Source organism: Lonchura striata, chromosome 13, assembly GCF_046129695.1.
Source record: "Lonchura striata isolate bLonStr1 chromosome 13, bLonStr1.mat, whole genome shotgun sequence".
NCBI lineage: Eukaryota > Metazoa > Chordata > Aves > Passeriformes > Estrildidae > Lonchura > Lonchura striata.
In genome coordinates, this window is record NC_134615.1 from 4,606,889 (window position 1) to 4,619,278 (window position 12,390).

Consider the following 12,390-nt stretch of genomic DNA (forward strand, 5'->3'; position numbering starts at 1 on the left):
GAATACAGTTACTCACCATAAAATGTGTTTAATAGCACTGATACTCATGTCCTGAGTTTATAACATGTCCATGCATCTTATAGCATGAGCTTTCACTTCTGACTAATGTGTTTGAGAGTGAAGGCAAATTTCATTTCTTTGCTTGTTCAGTCTCCAAGTTGTGAATGTCAACAGTGTACTGAGAATTTGCATGATACTGGCATCTGTCTTTTAAACAGTAGGTTCAGAATATGAGTTTATTCTTGATAGCCCTCGATCAGCCAGTGCAATGCAACTTAACTGGCAGTTTGACTTTTGGTAGATGGTTTTATAAAAGCCAATTTATGCAAGAACCTACTCTTTGGTGAGCTTATTCAAATTTGCAGGTTTGCTTAAGCCCTCTAGTATATGGTTTGATTTACACAGACAAAACAGACAAGAATAGGCACTTAGAAAACATCCCAGTAGAAAACCACGCATCCTAAAGCCCCCATCTAGGGAGCAGGCTGCCTGTGTGCTGGCAGCACTGTCAAGAGTGCATCATTGTGATATATCATTAAAACCTTTTACTGTAATTAAACACCAGTGTAATGGTATTTCATAGTGGCCTAGGTATTCCAGAGAAGGAGCTAATATACTGGAATAGCATATCCTTTAAATAAAACTTATGGTAGCATAATTTTGTGGAGTGTGACTAGTTAAGGATAATTACCTCAGAACTGAACTGACCTCCACAAAGTGCTGCAGTTTCCTCCTTGACAGGAGTGAATCTCCAAGTGTAGTGTATCTTTAGTACATCCATGTGAACAGGCTGTAATGCTTCTTAAAACAGTAGTTTAGATAAAACTGGCATGCTTTAAGGACATTTATGTAAATAAAATTACTTACACACCAGTGGAAGTAACATCATTGTTACTGCATGAAAAATTCACACTCCTTTATCAAAGCACTATACTAGTAGAATAATTAGGTGAATTCATCTTATGGATTGGATGGATGAATTAAGCCAAATAATAAAATAATTAACTAGAGTATTTATTGCAGCTATTTAACCAGTGCTGAAATATAGCTAGGAATTTATAATCTCCTAAATTTGAGCTTATTTTTCTAGATCATGCTAATTAAATTTTGAAGCAAGAATGCAGTGGTGAAAGACTCTGTATGTCATTACCAATCCTATGAAATATCTAGGCCCACAGGTGATTTTAATTTTCAAAATATGCTCTGCCCAAAATAAAAATGGATGTTTTAGGCATATTATGTCTAACCCTTAGTCATGGACAGTTGTAATTTATTTAAACTAGAAAACTCAAATGTCTTCCCAAATCTTACATTCACTTTGCCTGATCCATTGAGTAGAATTACATATACTTGGGATGAATGTGAGACTTAATTCTTCCATATCCATATGGATATTCATGTTTTGGGGGCGTTTTTCTATCGGAAGTATCATTTGTAGAAAACAAAGCATTGATACCAATTCCAAAGAAATGTATTAATTCTGGAGGAGTGCTGTTACTTTGAGTTTGCCATTGCAACAGTTTTCAAGGTTAACACATTTTTAATCTTCTAGATCTTAATTGTACAAAGCAAAAAATCTGCTAATTTTTGTTATTATTTCTTTCCTTCCTTCCAGTTCTCTGAGTAGAAAACTATTACATTAGTTCATCTGAAATAGATAAATGAATTGCCTGGTCAGTGAACTAATGCTGTCTGTGACATCTCATGGACCTTGAATATTTTGATGACAAAATATTTTTATTCCCCAGGCTTGAGCCTGAACTCCTAAATCTGGTCTTGTATTTGCTAATGTTGAGAGTCCACATTACAGTTTATTTATACAGATGGAGAACTCAACAAACACTATCAAATTATTTTCTCTTTAAGATCATATGTTGGAGTTGATGAAGATTTCAAATTAAAAAAAAATGTAATGCAGGACTCAGTCAAAGCTAGCAGCTTTGTATTAGCCAAGAAATGTTCTTAAAAGAATTTATTAGGAGAGTTGTGTTTCAAGTTTTTACTATTCATGAAATAAAATACTGTAACTCTACTGGGGTTCTTACTGTACCATTTATGTGCATCTGAGTCCCTAGGGTGCAGGAGCAGCCTTCACATCCTTCTCAGAGTCTCAAATACCACATCTGTAATGCTCAATAAAATGGAGTGATACACAAGAGAGAGGAGAGATCTTTTAAATCAAGTAGATTGAGTTATTTTTACATGCCAAAACACAGGTGGGATTAAAGGAAACCCAAAATGTAACCCAAGTAAATGTGTTTAGGCAGTCATAGAGGGACTACTCCAAAGGTTTTGTGTCAGAGAGGAATTTAGATCTCTTTAATTTACTGGATGTCCATCACACTTTGGCTCATTTAGAAAGCCCTGTTTTGCTTGTACTTCAAGACTTGTAAACTCTAGATACAGACAAGAATTATTTTTGAGTCATTGTTTTCAAGATGAGAAAGCAAAAGACAACCTTTATGGGGGGTGTGTGTCAAATTTGGCAATAGTGTTTTTTCTTTGATATGCAATGCAAAACATTTTTAAAATACATGCAGTACTTTCAACTCTGAAATACATGTTTTTCACTGCAATAAGGGACAATTACTGTACAGAAAATGTAAAAGGCATAGCTAATACCCTGAGTAACTCTGACTTTAAGTATTTGTATTAAGAATATTTCAAATTCGCCTTCTTTATTCTGTACAGATTATCCAGAAAAGTGGTTTACTGGCAATTGCAAACACACTTTTAGCCATTATAAATATTATAGCTGTTTATTGCCAGTGTTTTTCAGTTTTGGAATCTTCACTGTTCTGTAAATATTGAACAAACTGTAATGTTAATATAAATTTTGTATTTTAAATTGTTCTTCTTCAGCATATAGTCTTTAAAAATAATAACTTCCTTTGTTTGCAATTTACAGACAGTTAAATTTAGTTCCTGGACAGAAGGTTCTTTGATGTAAATTGTCTAAGACAGCTCATAATAACATTGCTTGGTGTTTTTCAGGCACAGTAGGGAAGGCACCAACAATACAAGCCAGTAAAAGTCCTGGGGGCTTTGGTGTTCAGGTCTCTGCAAATCAGAAAAACAAGCTGAATGACCCTGGAGGTGGTTCTTTCAGGTAAAAAAAGCAAAAATAATAATAAAAAAATGCAGCGGGGTGCTTGGGGGGGATCTGAAGTATAAAACAGAATTTAGAATTGGTGTAACACCAGAGGGCAGTCTTTTACAATAATTCCTGTCTTTTTTCCCTGGGATTGGATGGCAATTTTAATACTTAATTCTGTTTTTAAAGAAAGAAGGGGATCATTACATATCTTGAGTATTTTTCTCTAAACGCACATTTTAACGTTTAACAGGAACGTAAATTCTGTGGATTATAATAAAGCTTTGGCTGAATGGAATTATGTGCACGAGGATCTAAGAGAATCTGTGGCTGGTGTTACCCAGTGGATGCTGCTGCTCCTGTGGAATGTGTCTTGCTGGGAAGGTGCTGGTTGTGAGGACAGGGTCTCTGTGGAGCAGCCCCTCCTCAGCCTGGGAGGGGATCCCTGAGCAGGGGCATTGGCAGTCCTGGTTTTAAAAGGCAGATTGGCTGTGTGAGCTCCCTGGGCTTCCTCAGCTCATGGAGGTCGGGTGCTTTGTGGGCCCCTGTAGGAATCAGGTGCTGCAAAAAAGGTTCAGCACAGTTCCAGTGATGCACTGAGCTGCTCTGCCAGTTCTTTATCCTCCAGACTTTTATTTATATGTATTTGGGATATTTTTACTTTTGGTAGTGAAAAGCAAATCTTATGTTTACTGTGTTTTGCTCTTGCTAACACCATTTTAGTTGTGTACATTTTAGTTCTGTCAAAATATTTTCTTTCTTTATTGAATGACAGAATATTCCTGGATTTTAATTTTCATATTCTGGGATTCTTCTGTTGCTCTGACATCATCAAACCACTAATTAATTTTCAGGCTAATGCTTTTGCAGGTGAAGTAAAAGAGAATTTGTAGCTCTTTGAAATATCTCTGCTTTGAGGCATGTCAGTATTGTAACTAATAGTGGTAGTACTTAGTATTAATCTGGAAGCAAAATCATTCAATTTTTTATTTTCCAATGCTTTTGCCTCCCACTGAGTATTTAAATGAATTAAAATGTCTGTTGGGTTCAATTGTACTGTCTTAATAAGTATTTTTTATGTTTGTAAGCAACATGAGCATTTATTCTTCGTTAGTATAGCTTTCAATTTTACATACACCAAAAGGGACAGCATTTTTTTAGCTGGATGTTGTAAACTGTGCCAGGATTGATTCTTGCATTCACTTAGTTTATACATAGAATATATTAGGTTAGCTGGAATTGTTAATTTTCCCTTGGGGAGAAGCAAATGCTCAAGGCACTGATTGATAAATCAATAAATCTTTAGTGAGTTTGGTAAATAAGCTGTCAAGGGTGTATGTCATTTTTCCTCTAGAGAACAAATTTTAGTCAGAATGAATGTGTTTGTTTCCTTACATTGTTTTCTCCTTCAAAATAGTAAGACACAAAGCTGCATTTAAATAAGTATATAAAATTGCAAAGATTTATTAAACAGCAGCAAAGATTAAGCTTTTTCCTGATATATTAACAAAGAATTCAGTTGTTTGCATATTTGCATTTCAACCCCTAACCTCTCCTGAGGACAAATAGATGTCTGACTATTAAGCCTAAAGGCACAGAGCTGGAAATCTGTATTAATCCTCTGAATGCTGACTAGTTTTCCTCAACATTCCCAGCGTGTGTGAAGAATGTGTTTTTAGCCAGAAGGCAAACTGGCATCTAAAGCAAAGCAAGAATTTTGAAAAATAGTTGTGTTATGTATAAATTTATTTTGCCCTTAGTGTTTTATTATTGCATATTTGTTTCATTATTTTACATTCTGCTTTCTTTAAAATAACTTATTTGAACTTTTCACTTTTGTGAGTGAAGTGTTGGTCACTAGAAACAGAAATTTGAACTTCATTGTTTTTTGGTTTTTTTCCTCCATTCTGAACTGTAGGGAATACAAGATGGAATTACATAAAAGAACTAGCAATTAAGAATTTTGCAAATTGCACCTATGCCTTTAAGGTCAGCATTTATTAATGAACAGTAAGACTGCTCACATGAGTTCACTGTTTGTTCCAGTAGCTGTTCTGTGATGCACAGTTCTCAACCCAAGAGTTCTACAATGTGAAGCTGTGCTTGTGAAATTTCAGGTCACTTTTTTTGGTATTAAATTTATTATTGCTGTATTTTAAAATTTATTGTTATTATTAAATTTATTATTGCTCTATGTTTCGGAGAGAACTACCTACAACCCCAGTTAGTTGACTTTTCAACTCTGTTAATACCTAAGGACAGAAATTGTGACTTTCATTTTTAGTAATGTATCTGTTTGTTTTGCAAGCAGAGGTCTAGACTTGGGTTTGTACCATAACAGGCCAGCTTGAGGTTTCTGAAACTTCTGAAAACTCACTTTTCTGGGCTTAAAAGTTCACTTTTATAGGAAACTGTTTGGCAAGAATAGCATAAATGTATGTTTCAGTATCCAAACATGTTTCATTATGAGGTTCCTTGAACTAAGGAAGAATGTATGGATAGGATTCTTCCTATCAGAAAAAATTGTAGTCCCAGCTGTGATTGATACATTTCTTATTTGTATTCCATGTAATACTGAAAAGAAAAAGATATACTTGCAGATTGTAGGTTGCAAGTGTAAGATGGAGGATAATGATTCTCTCCAGGAGTTGCAGTGATGGTTTTTGTAAGTGCTGTTGCATTGGTTTTGTAGCTGAGAGAAGCAAAAATCCCTCTGAAGTCTGCCAGGGACCTGCACATGTGTCCACAGCTGCTGCTCATCACCTCTGGTGCTCTCAGAGTTCCCACTGCCAGCAGCTGCTCCTGCTGTGGTGGGAGCAGCAGGCTCTCAATGGTCCATACCACAGTCCAGGTGTGGCCATTGAAGGGAACCAGCAGAAACATTTGCTCCTGTGTTGAGATGGAATCACTTCAGCTGGGAGGGGCAGCTTTGCTTGGGTCGGGGCTGGTCCAGGTGTGCTCTGTGCTCCTCCCAGGATGGAGGTGGGTGTCTGTCCTCTCATGTCCCAGCACCCCAAACTGCTCAGCAGGGCTCAGTGGCAGGGCCAGAAGTGAAGAGTCTGTCCCTTGCTGTGTGGGATGATGCTGTGGTTTTGTTTGCTCCTTCCTTTTGACAGAAACCTTTCCTTTTCTGAAGTGGTATTTCAGTTACATCTGACCTCCTGGAAGCTGTCAGGTTTTGTACAGCCAGTGTGGTGGGGTTTGTTTTCAGAGCCAGTTCTGTGAAGTCTCTCAGATCATTTGAAGCTGATCTTAGTATCTGTGTTTTATTCTGCTGACTGCATTTTGAGGTGGACTCTATGTGGAAATACAAAATTGGTTTTCAGACCTCCCTTGCATAGTCAAAAAAAAAAAATCTCTTGTCTAGTATTTTATTTTCATTTTTAAAAACAAAAGTTTAGCAACATATGCAAAGCAGCTTTCCCTTTAAGTGGTAGAAAGCTAATGTGGATGTTAAATGGATAACTTGAAAGTTTTTGTTTCAAAATGGTATGTGAAAAACCCTTGGGTTGAGGTTTTTGTTTTTTCAAATAAATTATTTCAAGCTATGAGAGTATTGTGTTTTTTCCATATATTTCAAAAATAAAGAAAAATACTGACCACAGATGTGGTCTGTTCTGTCAGCCCTTTTGCTTATCAGAGAGAAGATTCCACATAGAGAATGAATTATGTGGCAAAGCAGTATTAGGGAGACATTTGAAATTATAACATGAGTGTTAGAATAAACATTATAATTAATGTGTAAATGGAATCTATGCCATTATAAAATAAAATACAGTAGTGGCTGTTTATATGCCATGTATTTTTTATCTCTGATTGTGTGATCCACAGGATCTGTGGGATGTAGGGACTTTGTCCTAATGACATGCAATTCCCTTGTAAGAGAGGGCAGTCAGTAGCATAATGTTGTCTTGATTGCTTTATGCATTCTTCTGGCTTATTTGGGAGCAGGTCAGTATTGCAGATTGGGACAGCAGTGGCTCAAATCTGACAAAGTACATGAGAAAGAAAAACTGCAATCATGCAGTTAAAGTTTGTTCATAGAGAAAGTACCACCAGATTTTTATAATGGCTTGTCTTAGTTTAAACAAAATCTTTGAAACCTTTCACAGAACTGTGCAAATGCTTTGTGTTTTCTTGCTTATTTTCAGATAAGATTTTTTTTCTTTTGGCAATTGTATGAGTCTTCATAACAAGGGAAAAGGAAAATTGTTACAAGAGGTTGAATATTAGAGGAAGAATTGGACTCTTGGATTATTAAGAGATACAATTTGTGTTTGGAGGGAGTTTGAGAACTCATGCTGTCTTAAAAATACAGTGTGTGTTGGAATGTTAGCTTCATCCTATGAGACTTAAAATTTAATTCACTAATAACCAGAAATATTTACTGAAACAGTAGAATTAGAATGAGCATAGTAATATATGCCAAGAAATATGAAATTGTTAAATACTGTGCTCTGATGAAAAAGGGAAGATAGACAGTAATCATCAGTCTAGATGACCACTGGATGGCATCTTTGTTCCACAGAATAACTTCTGAAAACTCACTTATCTGGGCTTAAAAGTTCACTTTTATAGGAAACTTTTTGGCAAGAATAGCAACTATATATATAAATGTATGTTTCACTACCAAATATGTTTCAGTATGAGGTTCTTTGATGTAAGGAACAATGTATGGATAGGATTCTTCCTATCAGAAAAAATGGTAGTCCCAGCTGTGGTTAATACATTTCTTATTTGTATTCCATGTAATACTGGGAAAAAAAAGAATATACTTGCAGATTGTAGGTTGCAAGTGCAAGATGGAATATAATGATTCTCTCCAGGAGTTGCAGTGATGGTTTTTGTAAGTGCTATTGCATTGATTTTGATAATTGCATTGAAATCTAATTCGTACAAAATACTTGTCTGGTTTTATTTCAGAAATATTTATTTATAATGTGGTCACAGATCTGTACATTGAATAAAAATTTGAGTAGCTAAGCAGAAGGAAGGTAGAAGATGGATGGTATTCTATTCAGCTATGAAATAACGGAGAAGTATAAACTTCTCTGAGAAGCTGTGTTCTAAAAGTCAAGACTTCTGTTTTGACTTTTTTAATGGATGATTGCTTGAAGGAGATTGCAGTACTTCTGGCAACCTGATGTGCAAATACAGGATTGAGGCTCTTGATTAATGCTGGCCAGTTGTGCCCAGCTGTGAGAGTCGCTGCTGAAGGGACAATTTTGGGAGCCCCTGCCCAGCTGTGAGAGCTGCTGCTGAAGGGACAATTTTGGGAGCCCCTGCCCAGCTGTGAGAGCTGCTGAAGGGCCAGGGCAGCAGGGCTGTGTGGGCTCTCCCTGGGAACCTCTCGGTTTGTTTTTACCTGGCTCCTCTGGGGCTCGGGCTCGTCCCCTGACACCCAGACCCACAGCAGGGTGAAGGCCCACAGGGCATCACCACCACACTTGTGGTTTAGTCAGTTTGAGCTTTATTTTGAAATTCTGGGTTCAAGTCTGTCTTTCAGAAGCTTCTGTTTTACATAGTTCAGAATCTGTGTTCTGGTGACTGCCTTGATAGGAGTTTGGTTTTTGTGTGATTTGAGGCCTGCTGGATTTGGGCCTTGTGAATCCTGGGTGATTCTCACTCCATTGCAAGCATTCAGGTTTTAACCTGACAGAATCTTGGTTTCTTGAAGTTTTACCTGTGTTTTCTCATCTGTAGAATTACAGACTTTTGAGTTGATCATTGAATGTTTCAGTTGGTGTTGGTTGTGTGGAGTGGGCATGGAGCCAATTCCTCATTGTGGCCCCGGGCCCACAGGTCATTATTGTGTCCACACCATGTCAGCTGTAAAAGTGCCAGGATTAAAGGGGTGAAGCACCTGCCCTAGGAAGAAAGGCTGAGAGAATTGGGATTTTTCAGCCTGGAGAAGGGAAGGCTTCAGGGTGACCCAATTGTCACTTTGGAGCACCTGAAGGGAGCCTGCAGTAAATGAGGAGAAACAATCTACAAGGTCATGTAGTGGCAGGACAACGGGGAGTGACACCAAACTAAAGGGTGATAGGTTTACATTGGGAATTAGGAAGGAATTGTTCCCTGTGAGGATGCTGAGGCTCTGGCACAGGTTGCCCAGAGAAGCTGCCCCTTGCAGTGCCCAAGACCAGGCTGGATGGGGCTTGGAGCAGCCTGGGACAGTGGAAGGTGTGTCCCTGCCCATGGTGGGCATGGCACTGGATGAGCTTTTAAGTTTCCTTCCAATCAAAACCATTCTACGATGTTGCAACACTGCTCTCAGGAATTTCTTTTTAAGGCAGGAAATCAAGTGCTTAACACTCCTGGAAATTAATAGAAGCTCATTTGTGTAGACTTTTCCTGAAAAGCGTTTTAAGATACTCCATTTTCTGCGTCAAGTGTTAAGCACATTTCTGCAGGTTTACACTAATAAATGTCTCTTCTTGACTTCTTCCCACAAAAGAGAACAAAACCAGTGTTTATCAAACCATTGTAGTCTCTCACCAAAATTGGCTGCTGTAGTACAGATAACAGGAAAATTATGGGAGGAGCAGGAGGACCTAGATTATGGATTTATGGATTTCCCTCCTTTTATTTTCAGACCTTATTTGCAGCTGTTGCTTTTTACTGTGGGCATTCAGCTTGTTACAAGTGGCAAAGTATTTTAGAGTGCACGGGACATCAAGTATGTAACAATTAAAAATCTTTTAAATTGAGTTTTTGTTTGTTTATTTAATGCAGTAATGGGAGTCTGGACTTGAATGTTCTTATCTGTATATGTATTCTGAAAATAATATTCTCAAAGGTTGTGTAATCACTCTAGAATATGTTGAAATAGTGTTTGTGTCAAGCAAACACTTTGAAACAGAATGTGCTAAATCCAGATGGCTGTTTCCACAGCTCTGAGTCATACCTCAGACAGGTAGGAGGTAAAGATGCTTGGGAGATACTGGTATGGAAACTCAAATTTGTTTGTACTTTCTCAAGCTGTTAAAAAGGATGTTGCAGGGCACAAAATGGTCTGGGAGTTGCTATCATCTTCTCAAATGCAGCTCATTTTCCTAAAACTTGTTGACACAGCTGCTATTTGTATGTTGCCAGAGAAATTACCAGCACATACTCCAGAAACACTTGGAACCCAGACTTACCTGTGCGCTCAGCATGGTTAAAGAATCTTCCCTGACTCTTGCTGGAAATGCTTTGATGCTTGTTTTACTAGAAACTTGTGAAACAGTGAAGGATTAAAAATTAATGGGTTTGCTTTTAATTTCCGTTATTTATTTTACCATTTTATGCCTAGTTTTCTTTATAATGAGAAAATCCCAGTGTCCAGTTGTTAGTGGTGATCATTGCCTTTAGTTTCCTGATCAGCCTGGTTTTGTTGATATCCCTGACTCAGACACCTCTGTCACACTTTCTGTTACCAGTCAAATTGTCCTGCTTCTGATCTTTTCTGATATGGTCAGAGAAAGACATGGTTGTTTCTGAAAATATTCTATGAAAATGGAGACACCAGGGGTTGTGTCTCAATTGGTCCACCCGTTGGGCATGTGGCATGATTGTTCCTTCTGGAGAAGCAGATGGTGCAAAAAATGAATATATTACATGCAGAATTTGGTTTTATATGTTTTTTTTTTTTTTTATTGCAGAGATGATGATGACATCAATGATGTTGCCTCTATGGCTGGCGTTAATCTTAATGAAGAAAGTGCCCGAATTCTGGCTACCAACTCTGACTTGGTTGGAGCCCAGATCCAGTCCTGTAAAGATGAACCCTTTCTTGCTGCTATACCTCTCCATAAACGCATACTTGAAACGGGTGAGAAGCACATCCTTTCCTTCTGGGAGTGTTTCCTTCACAGTGATGAGGTTCTGAGGAACAGAATATGCTTAGCACTTAAGATGGTTTTTTAAGCATTTGATTCCATAATTTTGTATTTCTAAACTTTCAAGGTTTTTGTGATAAAAATAACTTACCTCAAGTTGGAAATAAAATAGCATGCTGGTACTTTTAAACTTCATTCTTTCCCATGTTTTTTATATCCAAGGATCTCAAAGCTCTTTGCAAACATTAATTATTTCTCACAATCCTCCTTCATGTTTTACACATGAGAAGATTGAAACGGAGAGGTAAAGTAAGTAGTACAGGTCACAGAGGACACCTGTGAATAACATTTAACAGAATGCTTAAGTTTCCTGTCAAGATTTTCTTTCCCCATACAAACCAGTTACTCAGTTCTTAGCACCTGCATCTATTTAAGTTCATAGTGATTTTCTTATGACATGTTTTCAAAAAGCTGTGTTTATTTATCATGGCAAGAAGGTATGTTTATTTATTCTGCCATTTGAAAATGGCAGTTAAAAACTTTAGTAGAATAACTGTTCAGAATTAATGATGTTTTAAGGTTAGGAAATGCACTTCTGTAAAATAGAATGCATTTTTATGCAATATACTTTATTAATAATATAACACTTTGTGTTCTGGTACTTAAATGTATATTTTTCAGCAGAATTTTCGTAATGTTTCGTAATGTTTTCAGTGCCATCAGTGTCTTAACATACTAAGCTCCAATTATTAAATTGTATCTCTTTCAGGCCTATGCTTACATCACAAATTTTTAGGGATCTACTTAGAGTTTTAAAGATAAGACCAAAATCTTGTTACAAATCAGTGCTGTTAGTTTTTTTTAAGCATGTGGCTGCTTCTGAAATGCTATTTGTGTTTATGTTCATTGAATTAATGGGAGCCTTTTTATATTGCAGTTGCAGGCAAGTTCTTCATTGACTTATTGTCAGACTTCACTCTTGTACTTTACAAAATGCCATTTTAAGTTTCCCTTCAGAGAAAGGAATGGTTTTGCAGGCTGTAGTCAGCTCGCTGTGAGGATGTGATGACAGCTGGGAAAGTGTGTCCTGCCTTTTGGGACTGCCTTAGCACCACCTGAGACTGCAGCCAGCAAGGTCTTCGTGGAATGTCTCTGAGAAACTGTTGAGAGGGATGCTCACGTAATAGTTGATACAGGTGTAAGAAAAGGAAAAGGCAACAGACATAAAACTGTTAGAAAGAATGGGAAATCAGTAATGAATTTGCCATTTAAGCCTTAATGAGCTATCTGGCTATAACAATTGCTGCACAACATGGAGTTGTAATTACAAGTGCAGGACTTACAGGAATCTGTGCATACTTTAAGAGCCACAGAGCCCATCACACTATTCATCACTGCCTTTTGGGGTTTGCTTCTCTGAGGAACAAATCCCCATGGCTGTTTTTGAAGCTTTATTGGCTTTGATAATTGAAATGA

The 12,390-nt window shown here is 37.3% G+C and overlaps 1 protein-coding gene across 1 annotated transcript in view; it reads left to right on the forward strand.

Annotated features, from left to right (window-relative positions):
• Positions 1–12,390, forward strand: part of LOC110473819 (transcription initiation factor TFIID subunit 4) — a 146,214-nt gene that overhangs the window by 34,007 nt on the left and 99,817 nt on the right. The window contains exons 9-10 of the mRNA XM_031505873.2: positions 2,995–3,109; positions 10,738–10,907. Of these exons, the coding sequence (XP_031361733.1) occupies positions 2,995–3,109; positions 10,738–10,907 (285 nt within the window). The remainder of the gene's footprint in view (positions 1–2,994; positions 3,110–10,737; positions 10,908–12,390) is intronic.